The 23,959-nt window shown below is 45.1% G+C and overlaps 2 protein-coding genes across 4 annotated transcripts in view; both read right to left on the bottom strand.

Annotated features, from left to right (window-relative positions):
* Positions 1–343: 343 nt before the first annotated feature.
* On the bottom strand, positions 344–18,199 carry LOC109871699 (nucleolar transcription factor 1-A-like). Its single transcript, XM_031807056.1, is given in 21 exon segments — positions 344–943; positions 1,150–1,239; positions 6,819–6,932; positions 6,934–6,960; positions 8,783–8,830; positions 9,060–9,249; positions 11,064–11,149; positions 12,536–12,664; positions 12,986–13,147; positions 13,837–13,974; positions 14,080–14,121; positions 14,341–14,482; positions 14,831–14,952; positions 15,438–15,548; positions 15,709–15,829; positions 16,032–16,096; positions 16,542–16,697; positions 16,816–16,899; positions 17,126–17,307; positions 17,718–17,824; positions 17,985–18,199. Coding segments are annotated over 20 exon segments (2,151 nt in total). The 5' UTR covers positions 17,779–17,824; positions 17,985–18,199; the 3' UTR covers positions 344–862.
* Positions 18,200–22,118: 3,919 nt separating this feature from the next.
* The window catches only part of LOC109871953 (anion exchange protein 2), a 57,867-nt gene continuing 56,026 nt past the window's right edge, over positions 22,119–23,959 (bottom strand). For 2 of the 3 annotated variants that reach the window (XM_020462999.2, XM_020463001.2), the window contains exon 23: positions 22,716–23,959. This exon is cut by the window's right edge and continues 1,468 nt beyond it. The gene's annotated coding sequence lies outside the window, so the exon portion shown is untranslated. The other variant, XM_031807055.1, reaches the window with a different exon arrangement.

Raw genomic sequence — 23,959 nt, 5'->3', positions numbered from 1 at the left:
TCAAGTCTTGAAATGGAAAGCTGTTGTGATTCAAGTGAAATCACTGACAGAATTCAAAAGTGGCTTTACCTGCAATAGAGACCTCAAATCTTACGCAGAGACATTCTTCAGAAAGGGATACTTATCTAAATAGTTGTTCAACTTTAAGCAAAATACATACAGGTATTGGGGAATTGATTACAGCCGGGGTCAGTGGGAGGGGAGGGGGGGGGGGGGGGGAATGGCTGTCTTCTGAGTGGATCATCCCTTCATAAAAAATATGAAATAGGCTGCCATTTTGGTTGCTGAGCATACCTCTCTTACATTAATAAATTATATCCAGTACAAAATAAATCACACAGAATACAAGAGAAAAAAGTGCATTTTATTGGAGGGTTTGACCAGATGTTTCAATGGAGGGAAAGCAGCAACTGTCCTCCCTCTGCACGGACTGTCAGAGACTCATGGACAAAAAACGTCAAACTCCTCAATATACCCCTCCAAGTCAGACTTGTTCAAAAAACCCTCAAATCGGCTAAAGTTTAAAATGTCTTTCTCAAAGTTTAAAAAATAATGAAAATGTTCGTAATAACACCTAATATAAAGGCAAAAGAAATAATAATATTGAACACGTAACAAAGCCCTGTAAATGAGAACTTGTCCCGTTTTTTTTTTTAGTAAAAGTTCTCCAGATCAACAACTGGAGGTGGAGCAAAACTCCTCCGTTTATTTATTCTCTCCGTCTCTCATTTCCCCTTGCGAGAAAGAGGTGGGAGGAGCCAACGTGCAAGCGTTTTGATGACGCCACCATGACTGCTCCTGACTCACGAGGAAGCGTGTCCCGCACAGACCCTCCTCTTTTGGGGGGGATGGGGGGGGGGGGCTAGTCTGTGTCCGAGTCACTGCTGTCCTCTGAGGAAGAGCTGCTGGAGCCCTCAGATTGGTCGTCGTCATCATCATCATTCTAGAGGACAGAGACAGGACAACAGCTGGATCAAATACTTCTGCAGCTTTTGATGTGGTTTGCCCAGTACAATGGAACTGATCAGATGTATACTGGAGGTAAATTAAGCAGCCCTCAAATACTTTTGAATATTTTTAGCTTTAATGTATTTGACCCAAGTCTACACTAAAGCATAGTGCGGATGACCCCTGGCTTGGAAAACTCACATCATCTTCGCTGTCGGAGCTGCCGGATGATTCGTCGTCGGAGTCTGACGAGTCCGTCTTGTCATCGTCATCTGAGTCAGACGTATCCTGCTGTAGAGCACAGGGTCACGCCTCTACTGCAGACTCACCCGTTTACAGAACGTTGTGCATTCGGAAAGTGTTCAGACCCCTTCCCTACATTGTTACGTTACAGCCTTATTCTAATAGATTTTTTTTTTTAAATCCCCTCAATCTACACACAATACCCAATGATGACAAAGCGAAAACAGGAATTTAGAAATGTTGGCAAATGTATTAAATAACATTTTAAAAACATACCTTATTTACATAAGTATTCAGTCGCTTTGCTATGAGACTTGAAATTGAGCTCAGGTGTATCCCGTTTCCATTCATCATCCTTGAGATGTTTCTACAACTTGATTGGAGTCCACCTGTGGTCAATTCAATTGATTAAACATGATTTGGAAAGGCACACCTGTCTACAGTGCATCTCAGAGCAAAACCAAGCCATGAGGTCGAAGGAATTGTCCATAGAGCTCCGAGACAGGATTGTGTCGAGTCACAGATGTAGTGAAGGGTACCGAAATTGTTTTGCAGAATAGAAGGTCCCTAAGAATAGAACGACCATCATTATTAAAAGGAATAAGTCAGGAACCACCAAGACTCTTCCTAGAGCTGGCTGTCAAACTGAGCAATCGTGGGAGAAAGGCCTTGGTCAGGGAGGGGAACCTGATGATCACGCTGACAGAGCTCTAGAGTTCCTCTGTGGAGATGGGAGAACCTTTCAGAATGACCATCTCTGCAGCACTCAGCCAATCAGGCCTCCTCAGTAAAAGGCACATGTCAGCCCGCTTGGAGTTTGCCAAAAGACACCTAAAGACTATCAGACAATGAGGAACAAGATTCTCTTGTCTGATGAAACCAAGATTTAACTTTTTGGCCTGAATGCAAGCATCACGTCTGGAGTAAACTTGGCACCATCCCTACGGTAAAGCATGGTGGTGGCAGTATCATGCTGTGGGGATGTTTTTCAGCAGCATGGACTGTGAGACTGTATCCCATCTTTCCCTCGATCCCGAGGGATCCTTGATGAAAACCTGCTCCCGAGCACTCAGGACCTCTGGGGCAAAGATTCACCTTCTAACACCTTCAACCCTAAGCGCACACAGTCAAGACAACGCAGGAGTGGCTGAATGTCCTTGATTGGCCCAGCCAGAGCCTGGACTTGAACCTGATAAAACATCTCTGGAGAGACCTGAAAATAGCTGAGCAACAACGCTTCCCATTCAACCTGACAGAGCTTGAGAGGATCTGCAGAGAAGAATGGGAGAAACTCCCCAAATACAGGTGTGCCAAGCTTGTAGCATCATACCCAAGAAGACTCGCTGTGTCAACAAAGTACTGACTAAAGGGTCTAAATACTTATGTAAATGTCATATTTCCGGGGTGGTTAATAAATTGGCAAAAATAAAAACTTGCTTTGTCATAACTGTGTGTAGACAGAGGAAAAAACTATTCAATCCATTTTAGAATAAGGCTGTAAAGTAACAAAATGTGGATAAAGTCAAGGTGTCTGAATATGTTCTGAATGCCCTGTATAACCAGAGGTTGGAACCAACATTTTCCAAATCGTTTTGTTCTGAACGAGAACCATTATTTTTCTCATTCCGTTCCACTCTTCCAACCATGAAAATAAGGCTCTGAACCCGTTTGGAATTTGAAAATGTGAATATACATACAGTACCAGTATACATACAGTACCAATATACATACAGTACCAGTCAACCGTTTCCTTTATTTTGACTATTTTCTACATTATGTAATAATAGTGAAGACATCAAAACTATGAAATAACACATATGGAATCATGTAGTAACCAAAAAAAAATAAAAAAAATAAAAAGTGTTAAATAAATCTAAATATATTTGAGATTCTTTAAAGTAGCCACCCTTTGCCTTGATGACAGCTTTGCACATATTCTTGGTATTCTCTCAACCAGCTTCATGAGGTAGTCACCAGGTGTGCCTTAATTTGTGGAATTTCTTACCTTCTTAATGCATTTGAGCCAATCAGTTGTGTTGTGATAAGGTATGGGTGGTATACAGAAGATTGCCCTATTTGGTAAAAGAACAGTCCATATTATGGTCAAATTGCTGCAAATAAACCACCACTAAAGGACACCAATAAGAAGAAGAGACTCCCTTGGGCCAAGAAACACAATCAATGAACAGACCGGTGGAAAATCTGTCAATTTTAGATTCTTGGTCCCAACCACTGTGTTTTTGTGAGACGCAGAGTAGGTGAACAGATGATCCCAGCATGTGTGGTTCCCACAGTGAAGCATGGAGGAGGTGGTGTGTTGGTGTTTTGCTGGTGACACTGTCTGATTTATTTAGAATTCAAGGCACACTTAACCAGCATGGCTACCACAGCATTCTGCAGCGATACACCATCCCATCTGGTTTGTGCTTAGTGGGAATATCATTTGTTTTTCAACAGGATAATGACCCAACAGACCTCCAGGCTTTGTAAGGGCTATTTGACTGAGAAGGACAGTGATGGAGTGCTGCATCAGATGACCTGGCCTCCACAATCACCCAACCTCAACCCAATAAAGATGGTTTGGACTGCAGAGTGAAGGAAAAGCAGCCAACAAGTGCTCAGCCAATGTGGGAAGTCCTTCAAGACTGTTGGAAAAGCATTCCAGGTGAAGGTGGTTGAGAGAATGCCAAGAGTGTGCAAAGCTGTCATAAAGGCAAAGGGTGGCTACTTTGAAGAGTCTCAAGTATATTTTGATTTGTTTAACACTTCTGGTTACAACATGATTCCATGTATTATTTCATAGTTGATGTCTTCACTATTATTTTACAATGTAGAAAATAGTAAAAAATAAAGAAAAACCCTTGAATGAGTGGGTGTGTCCAAACTTTTGACTGGTACTGTATGTATAGATAGATATGACATTTAATTACTTCACCAATCAGTGCGGACAGAGCTGCTTGCTGTGGAGCGGGTAAGCGATTTAAAAAAAAAATATCTGTATAGGAAAGTCGGGAAACAGCATTTTGCCGTAACCGCATGGTTTAATCACAATGAAAGACAAACACATTGTGCTGCCTTGAAGCGCTGGGCATTTTGTTATGACGTGCGTTATCCAAATTAGGCCCACAGTATTATACCTAACGGAGGAGTGGCTTCTAAGTGGCTTCTCCAGTTTCAACTTCCACCTGACTGTGCTGCTGCTCCAGTTTCAACTGTTCTGCCTTATTATTATTCGACCATGCTGGTCATTTATGAACATTTGAACATCTTGGCCATGTTCTGTTATAATCTCCACCCGGCACAGCCAGAAGAGGACTGGCCACCCCACATAGCCTGGTTCCTCTCTAGGTTTCTTCCTAGGTATTGGCCTTTCTAGGGAGTTTTTCCTAGCCACCGTGCTTCTACACCTGCATTGCTTGCTGTTTGGAGTTTTAGGCTGGGTTTCTGTACAGCACTTTGAGATATCAGCTGATGTACGAAGGGCTATATAAATAAATTTGATTTGATTTGATTTAATGGAGAAACTTTGAATGTCTTTGAACTTCCAAGTTGGTTTTACATTGGACCAGAGCAAACATTAGCTAACTAAACAAGCTTATGTGTGTGTGTGTGTCCAGAGCAGCACTAGAATTAAAAGCATCTTACTTTTTTTTTAGTAGTGAATAAATCCAATGTGAAACGTGATAACTATAGTATCCTTAACTGGCATTGAAAAAGTCAATCCATTCTTCTCCCTGGACGTCAACTAACGTTATTAACTGGTTCCCATGCTTTTAAAATAACAGTTTTGTTCCCGGAACAGGATAGATTACTTTCAGTTCTGTTCCTCAAATAATTTAGTTATTTTCCTTGAAACGGTTCCAACCCTTGTTTACAACAGCACATGGAATACACAATTATAGGACACACACATAGGACAACCACCCAGACATAACAGGTTAAAACAAACATAAGCACGTTAGACATAAAAATCACAAAAATGTCAGGACCACACCCATGCCACCACTTCAAAATCAGAGTGCATTAGTGTGCATGCCTGTGTGTGTCTGGATTGAGCGCAGGCCTGTGTGTGTCTGGATTGAGCGCAGGCCTGTGTGTGTCTGGATTGAGCGCAGGCCTGTGTGTGTCTGGATTGAGCGCAGGCCTGTGTGTGTCTGGATTGAGCGCAGGCCTGTGTGTGTCTGGATTGAGCGCAGGCCTGTGTGTGTCTGGATTGAGCGCAGGCCTGTGTGTGTCTGGATTGAGCGCAGGCCTGTGTGTGTCTGGATTGAGCGCAGGCCTGTGTGTGTCTGGATTGAGCGCCTGCCTGTGTGTCTGGGTTGAGCGCAGGCCTGTGTGTGTCTGTGTTGAGCGCAGGCCTGTGTGTGTCTGTATTGAGCGCAGGCCTGTGTGTGTCTGTATTGAGCGCAGGCCTGTGTGTGTCTGTATTGAGCGCAGGCCTGTGTGTGTCTGTATTGAGCGCAGGCCTGTGTGTGTCTGTATTGAGCGCAGGCCTGTGTGTGTCTGTATTGAGCGCAGGCCTGTGTGTGTCTGTATTGAGCGCAGGCCTGTGTGTGTCTGTATTGAGCGCAGGCCTGTGTGTGTCTGTATTGAGCGCAGGCCTGTGTGTGTCTGTATTGAGCGCAGGCCTGTGTGTGTCTGTATTGAGCGCAGGCCTGTGTGTGTCTGTATTGAGCGCAGGCCTGTGTGTGTCTGTATTGAGCGCAGGCCTGTGTGTGTCTGTATTGAGCGCAGGCCTGTGTGTGTCTGTATTGAGCGCAGGCCTGTGTGTGTCTGTATTGAGCGCAGGCCTGTGTGTGTCTGTATTGAGCGCAGGCCTGTGTGTGTCTGTATTGAGCGCAGGCCTGTGTGTGTCTGTATTGAGCGCAGGCCTGTGTGTGTCTGTATTGAGCGCAGGCCTGTGTGTGTCTGTATTGAGCGCAGGCCTGTGTGTGTCTGTATTGAGCGCAGGCCTGTGTGTGTCTGTATTGAGCGCAGGCCTGTGTGTGTCTGTATTGAGCGCAGGCCTGTGTGTGTCTGTATTGAGCGCAGGCCTGTGTGTGTCTGTATTGAGCGCAGGCCTGTGTGTGTCTGTATTGAGCGCAGGCCTGTGTGTGTCTGTATTGAGCGCAGGCCTGTGTGTGTCTGTATTGAGCGCAGGCCTGTGTGTGTCTGTATTGAGCGCAGGCCTGTGTGTGTCTGTATTGAGCGCAGGCCTGTGTGTGTCTGTATTGAGCGCAGGCCTGTGTGTGTCTGTATTGAGCGCAGGCCTGTGTGTGTCTGTATTGAGCGCAGGCCTGTGTGTGTCTGTATTGAGCGCAGGCCTGTGTGTGTCTGTATTGAGCGCAGGCCTGTGTGTGTCTGTATTGAGCGCAGGCCTGTGTGTGTCTGTATTGAGCGCAGGCCTGTGTGTGTCTGTATTGAGCGCAGGCCTGTGTGTGTCTGTATTGAGCGCAGGCCTGTGTGTGTCTGTATTGAGCGCAGGCCTGTGTGTGTCTGTATTGAGTGCAGGCCTGTGTGTGTCTGTATTGAGTGCAGGCCTGTGTGTGTCTGTATTGAGTGCAGGCCTGTGTGTGTCTGTATTGAGTGCAGGCCTGTGTGTCTCCGTCTGTTTGCGGGAAGCAGTCCGACGAGAACGGCACGGTTACCTTGGCCCGGTACGCCATGGCCCGCTTGCCCCCCCCGACCCCTGCTGCTGCGGCTCTGGCACCTACCGCCTTCCCCTTCACTGCAGTCACGCGAACCTTGGCCCCCGGGCCCCCCCCGCGCCTTGGTGGTGCTCCGCCGTTTCTGCATGAAAGGGGGGGGGGGGGGTGGAGAGGGAGAGAGAATGAGGGAGGGATAATGGGGCAGGGGGATGGAAAGATGGCAGTATAAGACCAGCACACAAGTTTCAAGCTCAAAGCATTGATGATTAGTAGCTAGATGTTAATAGGATGATGTTCTGTTTCCATGTAAATGCAGCAAAAAAAAGAAACATCCCCTTTTCAGGATTTCACGTATCTTCATTGTAAAGGGTTTAAACCCTGGTTCCCATGCTTGTTCAATGAACCATAAACAATTAATGAACATGCACCTGTGGAACTGTCGTTAAGACACTAACAGCTTACAGACGGTACGCAATTAAGGTTACAGTTATGAAAACTTAAGACACTAAAGAGGCCTTTCTACTGACTCTGAAAAACATCAAAAGAAAGATGCCCAGGGTCCCTGTTCATCTGCGTGAATGTGCCTTAGGCATGTTGCAAGGAGGCATGAGGACTGCAGATGTGGCCAGGGCAAGAAATTGCAATGTCCATACTGTGAGACGCCTAAGACCGCGCTACAGGGAGACAGGATGGACTGCTGATCGTCCTCGCAGTGGCAGACCATGTGTAACAACTGCACAGGATCGGTACATCCGAACATCACACCTGCGGGACAGGTACAGGATGGCAACAACAACTGCCCGAGTTACACCAGGAACGCACAATCCCTCCATCAGTGCTCAGACTGTCCGCAATAGGCTGAGAGAGGCTGGACTGCTGGCTTGTAGGTTTGTTGTAAGGCTGGTCCTCACCAGACATCACCGGCAACAACGTTGCCTATGGGCACAAACCCACCGTCGCTGGACCAGACAGAACTGGAACAAAGTGCTCTTCACCAGGGGTGATGTTCGGATGTGCGTTTATAGTCGAAGGAATGAGCGTTACACCGAGGCCTGTACTTTGGAGCAGGATCGATTTGGAGGTGGAGGGTCTGTCTTGGTCGGTGCATCATCGAACTGAGCTTGTCACTGGAGGCAATCTCAACGCTGTGTGTTACAGGGAAGACATCCTCCTCCCTCATGTGGTACCCTTCCTGCAGGCTCATTCTGACATGACTCTCCAGCATGACAATGCCACCAGCCATACTGCTCGTTCTGTGCGTCATTTCCTGCAAGACAGGAATGTCAGTGTTCTGTCATGGCCAGCGAATAGCCTGGATCTCAATCCCATTGAGCACGTCTGGGACCTGTTGGATCGGAGGGTGAGGGCTAGGGGCCATCCCCCCAGAAATGTCCAAGAACTTGCAGGTGCCTTGGTGGAAGAATGGGGTAACATCTCACAGCAACAACTGGCAAATCTGGTACAGTCCACAAGGAGGTGATGCACTGCAGTACTTAATGCAGCTGGTGCTACTTTTGATTTTGACCCCCCCCCCCCCCCTCCCCTTTGTTCAGGGACACATTATTCAATTTCTGTTAGTCACATGTCGGTGGAATTTGTTCAGTTTATGTCTCAGTTGTTGAGTCTTGTTAAGTTTGCTGAAAATAAAATGCAGTTGACAGTGAGAGGACATTTCTTTTTTTGCTGAGTTTATATGCAGTTATGCTGGATGCCAGCTTGTGAATACAGAGTCATATCAGGCTACAAAGTCAATTTAAAATTGACAAAATGTATCAGGTTATAAGAACTCCCAGCTACAGAGAAAAAGAGTACCTATAGCCACGGAATATGAATGTAGAATAACCATATTGCATTAGAGTGAAGGGTTGTAAAGCAGGAGTGTTTAGGGCATTGTGTATGAAGTGCTGCGTTGAGGAATTGGTGTCTAGAACACGACAACATGCGTATTAGAGTGTGAAACTCACCGTGGTGGAGAACTCTTTATAAACCGCTCGTTCCTGGGGAGAGAGAGACTGAAGGGGACGACAGAAAGAAAGGGGGAAGAAATTACAAAAGATTTCTTCCAAAAAAAGATGCTGTCGCTAACATTGTATATAACTTTTTTTTTTTTAAGAATACAATGCATAGGTTCCGAGTACATGCCTTGTGTACCAATGTCTCCTCCTGTGACGACCTTGGGTGTCCACATTTCAGAAAGGTGCCTAAGAAATATATATATATTTTTTTACCTATGACCCTTACCTTGACCCAGGCCTCCAGCTCGGCCTTGTACTCAATCTGCAGTTCCTCCACCAGCTTCTTGTACTTGTCCTTGTGACTCTGGCTGAGCTTGTGCCAGCGCTTGCCGATCTCCACCATCCGCTCCTTCAGGCTGAAGTGGTTCAGCTCGCCGTTGGTCAGCAACTCCTGGGAGAACATCTGGTAGCCACTCCTGCACACACACACACAGGTTTAATTATACCCACATAGCAGTCAATATAAACTGCAAGCCATGAGCAAACTAATGGCATAGGCCCATCTCATAAAAATGTATGCATTCATATTAACAGGTAGCAACACAAACGGTAGTAGTAAATAGCCTAGGATCTTTCTAGGCTTAACGTGTCCGATTAAGGTGGTGAAAAATGAGCAAAGGAAAGCAGAGGACATTTAGGGGGGGGGGGGGGGGGGGGTGGAAAGCAGAGGACATTTAGGGGGGGGGGGTGGAAAGCAGAGGACATTTAGGAGGGGGGGGGTGGAAAGCAGAGGACATTTAGGGGGGGGGGGGGTGGAAAGCAGAGGACATTTAGGGGGGGGGGTGGAAAGCAGAGGACATTTAGGGGGGGGGGGTGGAAAGCAGAGGACATTTGGGGGGGGGGGGGTGGAAAGCAGAGGACATTTAGGGGGGGGGTGGAAAGCAGAGGACATTTAGGGGGGGGGTGGAAAGCAGAGGACATTTAGGGGGGGGTGGGGGAAAGCAGAGGACATTTAGGGGCGGGGGGTGGAAAGCAGAGGACATTTAGGGGCGGGGGGTGGAAAGCAGGACATTTAGGGGGGGGGGTGGAAAGCAGAGGACATTTTGGGGGGGGGGGGGAAGCAGAGGACATTTGGGGGGGGGGGGGGGAAGCAGAGGACATTTGGGGGGGGGAGCAGAGGACATTTAGGGGGGGGGGGGGGAGCAGAGGACATTTAGGGGGGGGGTGGAAAGCAGAGGACATTTAGGGGGGGGTGGAAAGCAGAGGACATTTAGGGGGGGGTGGAAAGCAGGACATTTAGGGGGGGGGTGGAAAGCAGAGGACATTTAGGGGGGGGGGGGTGGAAAGCAGAGGACATTTAGGGGGGGGGGGTGGAAAGCAGAGGACATTTAGGGGGGGTGGAAAGCAGAGGACATTTAGGGGGGAGTGGAAAGCAGAGGACATTTAGGGGGGAGTGGAAAGCAGAGGACATTTAGGGGGGAGTGGAAAGCAGAGGACATTTAGGGGGGAGTGGAAAGCAGAGGACATTTAGGGGAGGTGGAAAGCAGAGGACATTTAGGGGGGGGGGGAAGCAGAGGACATTTAGGGGGGGGGGGAAGCAGAGGACATTTAGGGGGGGGGGTGGAAAGCAGAGGACATTTAGGGGGGGGGTGGAAAGCAGGACATTTAGGGGGGGGGTGGAAAGCAGGACATTTAGGGGGGGGTGGAAAGCAGAGGACATTTAGGGGGGGGGGTGGAAAGCAGAGGACATTTAGGGGGGGTGGAAAGCAGAGGACATTTAGGGGGGAGTGGAAAGCAGAGGACATTTAGGGGGGAGTGGAAAGCAGAGGACATTTAGGGGGGAGTGGAAAGCAGAGGACATTTAGGGGGGAGTGGAAAGCAGAGGACATTTAGGGGGGAGTGGAAAGCAGAGGACATTTAGGGGGGAGTGGAAAGCAGAGGACATTTAGGGGGGAGTGGAAAGCAGAGGACATTTAGGGGGGAGTGGAAAGCAGAGGACATTTAGGGGAGGTGGAAAGCAGAGGACATTTAGGGGAGGTGGAAAGCAGACGACATTTAGGGGAGGTGGAAAGCAGACGACATTTAGGGGGGGTGGAAAGCAGAGGACATTTAGGGGGGGTGGAAAGCAGAGGACATTTAGGGGGGGGGGGGGGCAGAGACATAGAAAAATGGGATGGAGCCAAGTGAAAAGATAAATAAATAATATGGGCAAGGATAAGCAAAGACGCCATATGACAAAACTACACCAGTAACATCAATAACACTCCAGGTTCAGTGTGTAGTTACTCACACTGGTGGCTTCCTGGGCTCCCCTTCAAACTTGGGTTTCCTCTGGCCTGCTCCTGCCTGGGCTGTTCTCATCTCCAACAATTCCCTCTGCAGGACAAGTACAGTTCACCACACACACGCGCACACGCACACACACAACAACGCATCAGACCTGGGTGTACTGTACATGTCAAATACTTTCAAAGGATTCCATTTTATAGGGCAACTTAAATCAAGTGACGATCAAGTATTTGGAAGTACTTAACCCATGTCAAAAAAAAAATATGGCTCATGAAAATTACACCCATCAAAACACAGGGACTGTTGATTGGATCCTCATTATATACACACACACATTACATATTCCAACACCGAACAAACACACACTACATGACCGAAAGTATGTGGACACCTGCTCAAACATCTCATTCCAAAAGCATGGGCATTAATATGGAGTTGTCCCCCCTCTTTGCTGATATAACAGCCTCCAGTCTTCTGGGAAGGCTTTCCACTAGATGTTGGAACATTGCTGCTATAACAGCCTCCAGTCTTCTGGGCAGGCTTTCCACTAGATGTTGGAAGATTGCTGTGGGGACTTGCTTCCATTCAGCCACAAGAGCATTAGTGAGATCAAGCGATTAGGCCTGGCACGCAGTCGGATTTCCAATTCATCCCAACGGTGTTCGATGGGGTTGAGGTCAGGGCTCTGTGCAGGCCAGTCAAGTTCTTCCACACCGATCTCGACAAACCATTTCTGTATGGACCTCGTTTGTGCACAGGGGCATTGTCATGCTGAAACAGGAAAGGGCCTTCCCCAAACTGTTGCCAAAAAAGTTGGATGCAAAGAATCATCTATAATGTCATTGTATGCTGTAGCGTTACGATTTCCCTTCACTGGAACTAAGGAGCCAAGCCCGAACCATGAAAAACCACCCCAGACCATTATTCCTCCTTCACCAAACTTTACAGTTGGCACTATGCATTGGGGCAGGTAGCGTTATCCTGGCATCCACCAAATCCAGATTAGTCTGTAGGACTGCCAGATGGTGAAGCATGATTCATCACTCCAGAGAACACGTTTCCACTGCTCCAGAGTCCAATGGCAGCGAGCTTTACACCAGTCCAGTCGACTCTTGGCATTGCACATGGTGATCGTAGGCTTGTGTTTGTGTGGCTGCTTCGCCATGGAAACCCATTTCATGAAGCTCCCAATGAACAGTTCTTGTGCTGACGTTGCTTCCAGAGGCAGTTTGGAACTCAGTAGTGAGTGTTGCAACTGAGGACAGATGATTTTTACGTGGAGGGATGGGGAAGGGGGGTGGCTTGGGGGAGGGTAGGGGGCGGGGAGGAGGGGTAGGGAAGGAGAGGGGACTTGGAGGAGGGTAGGGGGCAGGAAGGAATGGGGAGGAGCAGAAGGTGGGGAGGGCGACCAACATTTTGACATTTCTTCAGCACAACTGGAGAAGACAGCGGTCAAAACGTCTGGTCACTGACCACGGGCCGGTACTGAACCTCGTATCGCTTCTGGTCTTCAGCCGCCTTCTTGATCCAAGGGATCTTCTCCTTCTTCTCCATGGCCTTCCAGGCTGACTCCATGGCACTCTGGGTCTTCTTACGGTCACTCTGTAACCAGGAACACAGAAGTTTTATATTTTTTTTACTTTAGGACTGTACGGATTAAAAGCGCATTCCTAGATGCTGTACAGCATGGGACAGCATGGTCTGCGCCCCACAACTGGCCCAAGAGCTAATTTAATTTGACCCGCCACAGTATACAGTGTTTGTAAAATAATATATGGTTTTGTTGAGTTGTTGGAAAACAACTACTTCACTCTAAATGTGAAACAATAAAACCAGATAGAGAACTATAAAAATGAATATAGATATAGGGATGAATATAGGGATATTAATTAAGATAAAATCATAATAGTCCCTCTTTCTCACCCTGTACTTGGCCAGGTAGTCTCCTACGACGCCTTGTTGCCACATCTCCTCGGCAGTCTTGGGTGTCTCAGGGAGTTTGGTCCTCTTCTTGCCGTCGCGCTTCTCTTTCGCCGTCAGGCCGGAGTGTACCCAGTGCCCCTGCTCAGCTTCGCGACAGCGCTCCTGAAGGAATCCCATACAGAGACAGACCTGGTGTCAACGCAGGTGGCATATACATTGTGTACCTAGTATACCTTTAAATGTAAAATCTTAACAGGTGACATAGTTCAAACATCTACTACACCCACAATAACATCTGCTAAATGTGACCAATAAAATTTGATTTGATGTTGACCCAACATATGAAATAGTTAGTAAACCTTCCCAGTGACTGACCAGGTGCCAAACTTTCACTGTAGCTTAACAAGACATAGATTACAGTGAAGGTAACCTAACAGAAAGCCATAGCCCACCTTCACTGTAACCTAACAGAAAGCCATAAACCCACCTTCACTGTAATCTAACAGAAAGCCATAAGCCCAGCTTCACTGTAACCTAACAGAAAGCCATAGCCCACCTTCACTGTAACCTAACAGAAAGCCATAAGCCCACCTTCACTGTAACCTAACAGAAAGCCATAGCCCACCTTCACTGTAGCCTAACAGAAAGCCATAGCCCAGCTTCACTGTAACCTAACAGAAAGCCATAAGCCCAGCTTCACTGTAACCTAACAGAAAGCCATAGCCCACCTTCACTGTAACCTAACAGAAAGCCATAGCCCACCTTCACTGTAACCTAACAGAAAGCCATAGCCCACCTTCACTGTAACCTAACAGAAAGCCCACCTTGTGGCTGAAAAGGTGGTGACATACCTGTTGTAGTTTTGTGAGACCCACCTTGGCGGACGGGGACTTGGATCTGTGAGGGCTGCCAACACCCCCCATGCCCAGCCGCGAGCCCCCCAGCTTCTCCTCCGTCATCACCCGGTCCCTCTCCTCCTCCGGGAGGCTCTGGAGAAAGAGAACCGACATGTAGCCTGCCAGACTTCCACTACTAAAACTCAGGTGTAGTGTGATATGTACTACAGTACTATGGGTATATTCAGTTCTACTTACCTCGAGAAACCTCTGTAGGTCAATTTCGTACTGCTTCTTTTTCTGTAGTTGAGACACACAGGGGTGAAAGAGCATTGATACGACTGGTGGATGACAAGAATACAAAACTTTCATCATGGCTCACCAAACCCTTTCAAACCTTCACATTACATATTGAAACCTATAGAGGCCAAGATAATTAAAGTATCTATTAAGGATGCTGTGCTGGGCCGGTCTACGACATAAAGACAAAATACTGGTGATTCATTGAACAAGACTGACCTGCTCACAGCGTTTCTGAAACATGTCCTTCTCCTTCTGCGTCATCACCTTCCACTGCTTACTGCACAGCACCATACGCTCCGTACTGGGAACATCCTTCATGTTCACCATCAGCTCGGCACAGTATAGGGAGTAACCGTTCCTGAAGACCCGAAAAGCCAAGAACCTAGTTCAGCGCTATAGAATTCGACGACAAAGGTCTTTAAACTCAACAGATGTTTTCACTGAGAAACCAAGAGCTACTGTTTGCATAAGGATTTCCAATCCATAAATCTCTGGGGGGAAAAATGCCTCAGGGTAAAAATCCCTTTGGTCTTTTCAGAACTGTCAAGAGGCTGTGCCAGAGTCTGGTATCACTGCTGATACTAGATCACAACCTGACCATGGGGGTGTGAGCCCCACCTCAGTCCCTTCCCCATTCTGCTACCCCCCTCTCCACTTATATTATTTTATTGAAAGAATATTGTGCGACTCCGATCAAGCAACTTACGGCGGTGGTTTGGTTGGCCTGCCGTCGAACTTGTCCTTGAGCTGCCGCTCGGCTTTGGTGAGGACGGACTTGACGTGCTCTTCAGCGTCTGGATGGGCCTCTTGGTAGACTCTCATACAACCCTGGAGAGAGAACCATGGATTCAAACTTTTCGGGTGACAATAAAAAAAATTGAGACAATTTCTCATCAAGCCTTTAATTTTTTTTTTTTTTAAGTCACTGAAATGGTCATTGATTGTGCTGTATTTCCACAAAAAGGCGATGAAATACTAATTATTTAGAATGTGCTTGCAAGGCTACGTTTACACAGGCAGACCAATTCTGATCTACTGATCTGATCTAAATACCAATAATTGGTATTTTGACCAATCACATCAGATCTTTTTCAGAGCTGATCTGATTGAACAAAAGACCAATTCATGAAACGTGTAAACACAGCCTTACTCTCTATGCAGTGTATATCACATAGAAAATGGCACATTTGCTCATTTCTTCTACCAGGAAAAAAGAATAGTAGAGGATTACCAAGTTGTGTCTTGAGGTGCTATCCTTTTGAAAATGTACGAATCCTCTGAACTCCGGCACCCCTTCACACCAAACCTCTTACCGCATAGTCTTTCTGCAGCTCCAGGGCCTTGCTGATCCACTTAAGTCTCTTCTTGTCTGACAGCTGGGACCACTGTCTCCTCAGAGCTTCCTTCAGCTCCTTCTGGCTCACCTGGTAACCCCAGAGAAAGGAATGGCATTCATCATTCACCACTAACAATTCCAAAAGGGACATTTTCTTTTTAGGGTAAATTCAAGGAAGCACAACACTTGACAGTGTCATTTCGTGAAATCCCAGACTTAGTTGGGCGGGTTGCACTGCACACACTCACATCAGGGTGGAGCTTCATGTAGGTCTTCTTCTCATGGTTGTACCACAGCTGCTGGGGTGTCTTGGGCTTCTCAGGGAGGTCCGACTTCTTTCTCTCCTCTATCAACTCCGGGTAGTCCTCTCTGGGGAACAAAAGCAAAGACGTTAAGGCAGCTGTATATGGGTGGTATACCCTTTCAACCAACAGAGAGAGGAAAGTGATCACTTGGGTTCTTTTCAAGGAAAATGTGTCAGTTTTGGAAAGTGTTGTTTATTATTCAGCAGAGGAAGCTAATTTGGCCACTGACGGCTGGCTTCAACGAGACAAAAAAAAATGCCACTCACTTGAATCGGGCCATATTCTTCTCAAAGGATTCCTTCTCTCGCTGAAACTCTGTGATGTACTTTTGCTGTTGGGGAACAGAGAATAACCCTCACTCAATTAGTTATTAACTGAAAAACTAAACAGAGTTACTCCCATGTGATTACATCCAGGCTGTATCACACCCAGGCCGTGATTGGGAGTCCCATAGGGCGGCGCACAATTGGCCCAGTGTCATCCGGGTTTGGCCGGAGTAGGCCGTCATCGTACATAAGAATTTGTTCTTACCTGACTTACCTAGTTAAATAAAGGTTACATTCTTCTTGTTTTAATGGAAGAAGAGAGGCTGGATAGAAAGCTATCAATTCAGAGGCAATAAAAGTAAGTAATTGGTTCAGGTAGTTGTCCAGTCACAAACCACTCTCTGTTTTTTTTATACAGTTATGTTATGTACAGATTTGGGATCTGCCTTTGAATTCAATTAAGATTATCCCAAAGGCATAATGAAACGGCATGGTAGACTTGACCATCACCTTTTTCTTGTCTGGGAGTTCCTTGTATTTCTTGGACAGAATCTTGGTGAGGTCAAGGTTGCTCATCTCCGGGTGGATCTTGGCATACTTGGCTCGTTTCTCCATGAAGAACCGGAAATACGGTGTAAGGGGTTTCTTTGGGAAGTCTGGATGTGTCTGAAAGGGTGGAAAACAGAACAATGGTCATTTGTATGGTAGAAGATGTGAGATTGAAAAGTATAACCTTAGCATTTTGTGACATTTCATGGGTACAAAGTAAAACCTGATTGCTTACCTTCAATTTCTTCCCTTTGTAAGGGTTCTTCACAAACTCAATGGCATCAACTATGAGCTCGGTCATAGTCCTAAACTTCCGCACCTGAACACATAGTATCAAATGGATTAAGGTCTAACCTGAAATTGTTGTAAACATTTTTTTCATGGTGCCGTGTTTCATTTTGCAACAGTAAGATTTTTCCAGTAGAAAAAGACGCTACAGACATTGCTTTCTGTAGTTTGTGACACTTCCCTCCACAGATTCAAAACAGAAAATAGATTTTTCTGCTGTTGTGATTGGCTAAAATTGTGACTTGTAATTGGCTAACCTCGGTGGACACCTTCGCCCACTTCTGTTTGCACATGTCACCGGTGAAGCCTCCGAAGCAGACCTTCTCCCAGTCAAAGTGGGACTCTGTGGTTTTGTATTTCATGGCATCACCATCAGGCAACAGGCTCCGAATTCTCTCCAAAAGAGTGAGGCAGTCCTCCTTACTCCAAGCATCCACAACTGGAGCATAGAGAATCACACAACCGCACACACATCAATCAAGCAACATCAAAGAGCAGGTGTGTTTTGTTTTGTCTTGCCTTTTTTTTTATTAGACACAATAAACCTCAAGCTGACCCCAGAATAGATAAACAACTGTCAGACAAATCTAAGTAAAATGTCAACAAACACCCCCCCCCACTAATCTTTCAATAGTCAACCAGAATTTAACACATTACTTATCCTGTGACTGTGAGAGACCCTAGGCTACCACTATACAACTTTGAAGGCAAGAATACACCAAGAAATCATACATTTACATCCAGTTGGGACACACAGGATGGAAGGATCCACAAAATTACAAAACTATAATTAGAAGAAATACTACATCTTGTGGTTGATGAAGGGGTGGTTTTGGTTATGTACCCTACCTGGTTCTGTTTTTATCTGGATGGTCTGTGAGGCAGAGGACACACTGCTGCTGCCGTTCATGGTGCAGCGTCTGTGGGCAGCTCAACTGACCCGGCTTCTAGAGATTCTGGAGAACCACAAATTATTCAAATATTTAGGGTCCTGTCTGTCACAACTTTTGAATTTAAAAAAAAAAAACTCCTATTATAAACAAATTAACTATGGCTAAAAGTCGAAATAGCAAGGAGAGAATTGTCTGTGAGTTACAGCCTATGCTAAAAACTCACCAATTCCAATATAAGCGTAAAGATATGCATCTACACGAGAATATATCTACAGTTCAAGAACTGACTCATGACGTTCCATCCAGGTGTTCTAATGTAATTTTATGGTTCCATCCACGACTAAATTAGTTGATATGGAGAAGTTGCGCGACTTGACAATTATTCAGCTGACAAAGCACCTTTACGCTCAAGGTCAAACGTCTTTACTACAAGTAGGGTAACCAATAGGAAATGCACAAATAAGTTTTCAAAAGCTACACTTTTAACACAAAATAGCGACACGTGTATTTCTGATACAGGAAAAGTCGGTCATGCGGATGCTCCGCCCAAGTCTACCCATCCTTTCCCATATGAGGGTACATCGTGTTCTTCTGGAAAGAGTGGCACACAATACGATTTACCGAGAGGATCGATCAATTTATTGTTTCATCGTGTTGTTTTTCAACGACAGCCGAATGGATACATCATATTAATTCGTTTGGAGATTGCTGCTTTTCGGAACGTTATCAAAGCGCTCAGCTGACCTTTCACTGTGGTGGATAGCTTACCGAAGTGATGGCGCGGTGAGAGCAAACTGAAGTTTTTGCTTGTCAACTGAGTAATTGATCAAATGCTACAGCTTAAAATAAGCGTTGAAATACCCTAGAACAGAGTATATTTTAAAAAATGGAGTTAGTGCTGAGCCCAGCAATCCAAACACGGGCGTTTCCAAATTCGAAGCCTCGGTCTCGACTCCGGACGTGAGACACAAGTGCTGTGTGCCTGCCAACCTCCTCGCCTGTCACCCGGTAGACAGGAGCGCGTCAAGGCGCTTATAATAGCCTAGGCCTGTAGGCTAATATAGTACAAATGAGCGCAATATGCAACCGTTCTTTATTCATTTTTTCGGTATGTTCTGAAAATGTATAATGCAGAATTTGAGAAACGCACGGTCCCTGTACCAAGTGGGACGCAAAGGGGCATGCAGTCATCTCGGGGGCGCATAGTTCCGCGGCCGCCGTTGGTCTTTTCAGCTTCTTTTCATCAGGCCTATACCCCTGAACTGCATAGCCTAGATAGGCTAACTAACCGCGACTGTGTCGGTCGATAGATATTGCACCAGGCAACTTTTAAAACCCTACGTATAGTTTCAAGGCATAGCCCAATGATTAAGTTACACGATAGACCTAAATCAAACATTTGTTTTCAGGTTTGAGTGCATATTTGTGATAGTGTCAACAATGGGGACCGCTCGGCCGTAAAACGTCACCAGGTACCGGTCAAAATACCACTCCTGCCGCTGAACCCTCTGACAGTCGTGCCTTATCCAAATAGTCTTAGCCTAGGCTACTTGATAAGGCTACATAAATACATCCACAACTGTCACAAACAACAAATGTAGCCTACGTACGTTTTAAATTAAGATATTTTCCCACATGGGGTGATACGAAATCCCTTAAATAGCCTAGGCTAGATAATAGGCCTAAATGTATAGCATGAAGGGAGCGTTCTAGACAAGGGAATAGAATGCTTTAACATTCCGTGGCGGAGGGCTGAATCGAACTGCCAGAAAGTGCGCGACTACCCCCGCCCGCTTCCCCCAAGCTGTGGCGCAGCTGTGCACCCGACCGAGGCGTCGCTTTCTCGGTGTAGTGTCATCGTGGCCCGCTCACAAGGTCAAACTTCGGGAAAACATATACTGCAAACTTAAAGAATAGGCCTAAACGTTACATTGCATTTAAAAAAAAATTGTCGCATCCATCTATACATCTACCGATAACAATCCTGTGAGTATTTCACAGCCTGAAACTATGAAAACATAAAATGCTACGCTCAGAGCGCTACGCTGCATTCACATATTTCGAGGGGCCGTGGCATTACTATTTTAAATGTCTTTCTATTTTGAATCAAGGCTACAGCCTTTTAAGTTTGTTTTGGGAACACCGACCGTTCTTTGCTTGCTACCCCAGTAATGGCGCCCTTATTCAGGCAGGAGTCAAAACGCAGCTTCCGCTGGCATGAAAACTTGCTACCAAACCAATTTCTATATTTTACACTAAGTACATTGACAAGATAACCACTGTAGACTCAATGCCCTATTAGCAGACTGGATGTGCATTTTGTAGCATAGTCTAAATCGTCAATTTGTGAAAAGTCGCCTTTTTAAATGTTAAAATTTGGAGATTGCATTTAACTGTCAATGTGGTCCTCTAACTACCAAAGCAGTAAGTGAAAAGTTCAGAAATGCTTATAAAGCTAGAACTTGCTGAAAAACAGATACGCGAGCGAACGCATCTGCTTGCTTTCGCCCCAAAGCTCTCACTGCAGAGCCGCCATGAATGTTATAAAGACTCGGGGAGACACGACTTAAAAATCGCTTTTAACGCCATCAAAACACAACTTTTCACTCACCTTTCGTGACAGTTAGAAACCAGCGTTGTTACTACAAATCAAGGTATTCGTGTTTAATTATTTTAGGGCTGTTTTAAGTGTCGTTTTTTCAGCCGTAAACCCCGGGGAGTCAGGTCGGAACGGATCCGACAAAAGGAGCGTCTTGTTCGGTATGAAACTCCGCCCAGCGCCGCAGGGGGAGGAACTCCAAGTAAAAACATGCGAGAAAGAAGGAGACAAAGGCGGAGGCTCAAGCTAAAAACATACGGCAGTATTTCATAAGAAATAGCTTGATCGTGATGCTGTAATTTATCTTTAATCAATAGCGCATTTAGTTTACACATTTTATCAATTAAAAATAATTGAGATATTTGTAGACAAGTCTTTCATTCTTATAGAGATTAAATAATATACTTAATTCTAGCTAGACATTTATCCGCCACCCCCTTTATTTTAGCAGTGTCCATGAAGTGCTAAACCGATTAGCCTACCCTATCCACAGGTTTCCAGGAATTACAGGGCCTCAAACGAACTACAGTGGGATTTGAGAGATCCAGGGATGGACAATAACTACAGTTTCATCCAAGGCTCGGACTCGAAAGGCATGAGGAATAAATTAAATAAATTAAACGTTCAAGTAGTGTAGCACTAGCAAGCAATGTGTCCTGCATATATCTCAACTCTGTGTTTTGCTAATGCCTATCCATAATCTGAAATGACAACAGGCCGCGGACATACTTTACTTTTTTCCTCAGTCTCCCTTTCATGTGGGCTAACAGCCGTCACGCACATTTCACTGCTGTGGAATTAAGTGAAACTGGCCAATAGACGGGGAAAGGAGGAGACGGCCCTTCACTGCAATCCCTCATCTATTTGAGACTGGAATGTAATAATAAGGCCGCGTTCATGTCCTGTTGGAAACTCGGGACTTCCGAGTTCAAATTAAAGTCAGTTATTAGCGCAGAGCTTCCAATTGGTCGGTTCTGATACTTCCCAAGTGGAAACGCAGGTACCTGTATCATATTTATACAACGAGTATGCAATTCAGACATTTCCGAGTTTCCGACATTATATGAACGCGGCACAACTGTAGACCTATCAGGATAGGCTGTGGTGTGTCACGTGAAAAAGCTGAGCTGTGACTGTTGAGCAATGTATAGGCCTACATGTAGCGGTACACAGCAGTAGGCAATATAATTAAAGATGATGAACCTATTCTTTCATCCTGTTTCATTTGCCATGCACTCATTGTACTTTTTATTTAAAACTTTCACATGCAGGCAGTGACTAATACATTTCCTTTATGGGAGTTTAGGTGATACATCATGTATGATTATGACAGGAAGAATGTGTACAATACATAATGTATAGCCTATAAATACAGGCTGTATCACAACCGGCGGTGATTTGGAGTCCCATAGGGCGGTGTACAATTGGCCAGCGTCGTCCGGGTTTGGCCGGTGTAGGCTGTCCCCATTGTAAATAAGAGTTTGTTCTCATAGTTAAATAAATATAAAATACATATTCCACTTTAAATGTTCAGGTATCTGCCTTTACAAACACAGGAACAGACACAGTCTTCTTTATTATCTTTATTAGGCAAGTCAGTTAAGACAGCCTATCAGGGAACAGTAACAGATATTTACCTTGTCAGCTCAGGGATTCAATCCAACAACCGTTCAGTTACTGGCCCTACGCTCTAACCACTAGGCTACCTGCTGCCTGCCTTGAAAATTGAAAAGAAAAACAACTTTTACACACATCTGATTCAGTTCATTAAGCTTCATTTATTTGTACATATATAAAAATATATATATATAACATTTAAAATCAGCCAAAGTTCTAATTCTACAAACTTGGCATGGCTAGAGCAAGGAAGATAGTCTATTTTAACATATTGCAATGTAGCTAAAGCCCGAAAGCACTTGAACCATGATTGGTTCCTAAGAAAATATATGGATATATTTGTATAATATATTTTATTTCTTCTTTTTAAATTTTTTTTTTTTAAATTTTACCTTTATTTAACCAGGCAAGTCAGTTAAGAACATATTCTTATTTTCAATGACGGCCTGGGAACAGTGGGTTAACTGCCTGTTCAGGGGCAGAACGACAGATTTGTACCTTGTCAGCTCGGGGGTTTGAACTCGCAACCTTCCGGTTACTAGTCCAACGCTCTAACCACTAGGCTACGCTGCCGCCCCTTTATTTCTCACTCTCATTTCTACATCCCTGCATGTCAACAATAGATTTGAAATATAAAATGCTATAATATTTGCAGTTAAAAAAAAAAGAGTAATACAATGTGAGAGAACATGAGTTAATATTTTAGCATATTTCTGGATGCTAGCAAATCTGCAACAGAGGCAAAAAAAAGAAATAGGAGGGGGGTGGGACCACACGATAGCAAACACATTCAAGGAATCCAGGGCTCTTCATTTGCAGTGATTCAATGAGACACAGTATTCCTACTGCATTACTTTTGGAATACTTGCAAACAACTGCATTGCATGTGGTTTAACTTTAATGTGGTAGAAAGTAAACATAATATCAATAACTTTGATTATGGCTGCATGTGTTGTTACAACACATTCAGTTACATTTTAATATGGAAACAGCAGTTATGAATGGACTAGCCTTATTGGGTTTATAGACATGAGTAACTACTGGGCCCTAAGTAAATAGATGTGCATACATACTTACAAATGCCTTAATTTGTATGGAATAGAATGTCTCCCGACTTTTTGGTGACTGTACATTAAAGCCATAATCATACTCAAACTGTAGTACACAATTGAAATGTAAGGTGATTTCCCTCCCAAAGATGATGGAAAGCTCAGTTGGCTAAACTGACTGCATTTTCACATTGGTGCTTTCAGATCACGCCGATTTGTAGTGAATGTCGCTTTAACTCTTTCAGGCACAACCACATAGCTGGTCCTCATATGTAGATCAAGCATGGAAGGCCATAGTCATACTCTGGAACAAGACAAGGCTCCATATACAAAATACACAGTAGGCATTTACTACAGTTAAATGGAGTCCCAGAGAAATGGGTGGAGATGTTGTTCAGACAGTCAAACAAAGACTACATGACTACGGTAGGAGTGCATGGCAGTGAGAATCAAGTGACTCACTTAAAAGTGGTATGTAGTGTATTCAGGTATGATGGATTATTTGTGTAATGAGACCAAACATCTTTAACACGTTTGGGGGAAAAAAGCACAGTGGTGAGATCTAAGCAGCAAAGGGTCGGTCGAAAGTCATTTTCAGTAATGTGCTCTTCAAAAAATATACAGTGTTTGTCAGTCCTACAGGATAGGGGGAAACATTTTGACACGTTTACTTCCTGAGGCAAAGATTGCCAAATGAAGACTTCCACCAAGTACCATCCCAAATATACACCAAGGGTACTGTAGTGCTAGGCCTGTATTCATTCAATTGCAAATAATGAATCGGTTTGAATGAGGGCTGCTTTTAAAGGGTGACTGCACTTCCTGATTTGGCCTCATTTTACATTAGGTTCCGTAAGAAATACTAGCTGCCAAGACTGAATTTAAACCTCAAGTTGGTTTTGGGGTGTGGTCTGATGTGGGTGTCGTGTGTGT

This window comes from Oncorhynchus kisutch, linkage group LG27, assembly GCF_002021735.2.
Source record: "Oncorhynchus kisutch isolate 150728-3 linkage group LG27, Okis_V2, whole genome shotgun sequence".
Lineage (NCBI taxonomy): Eukaryota > Metazoa > Chordata > Actinopteri > Salmoniformes > Salmonidae > Oncorhynchus > Oncorhynchus kisutch.
This window is presented reverse-complemented; position numbering and strand designations above follow the sequence as displayed.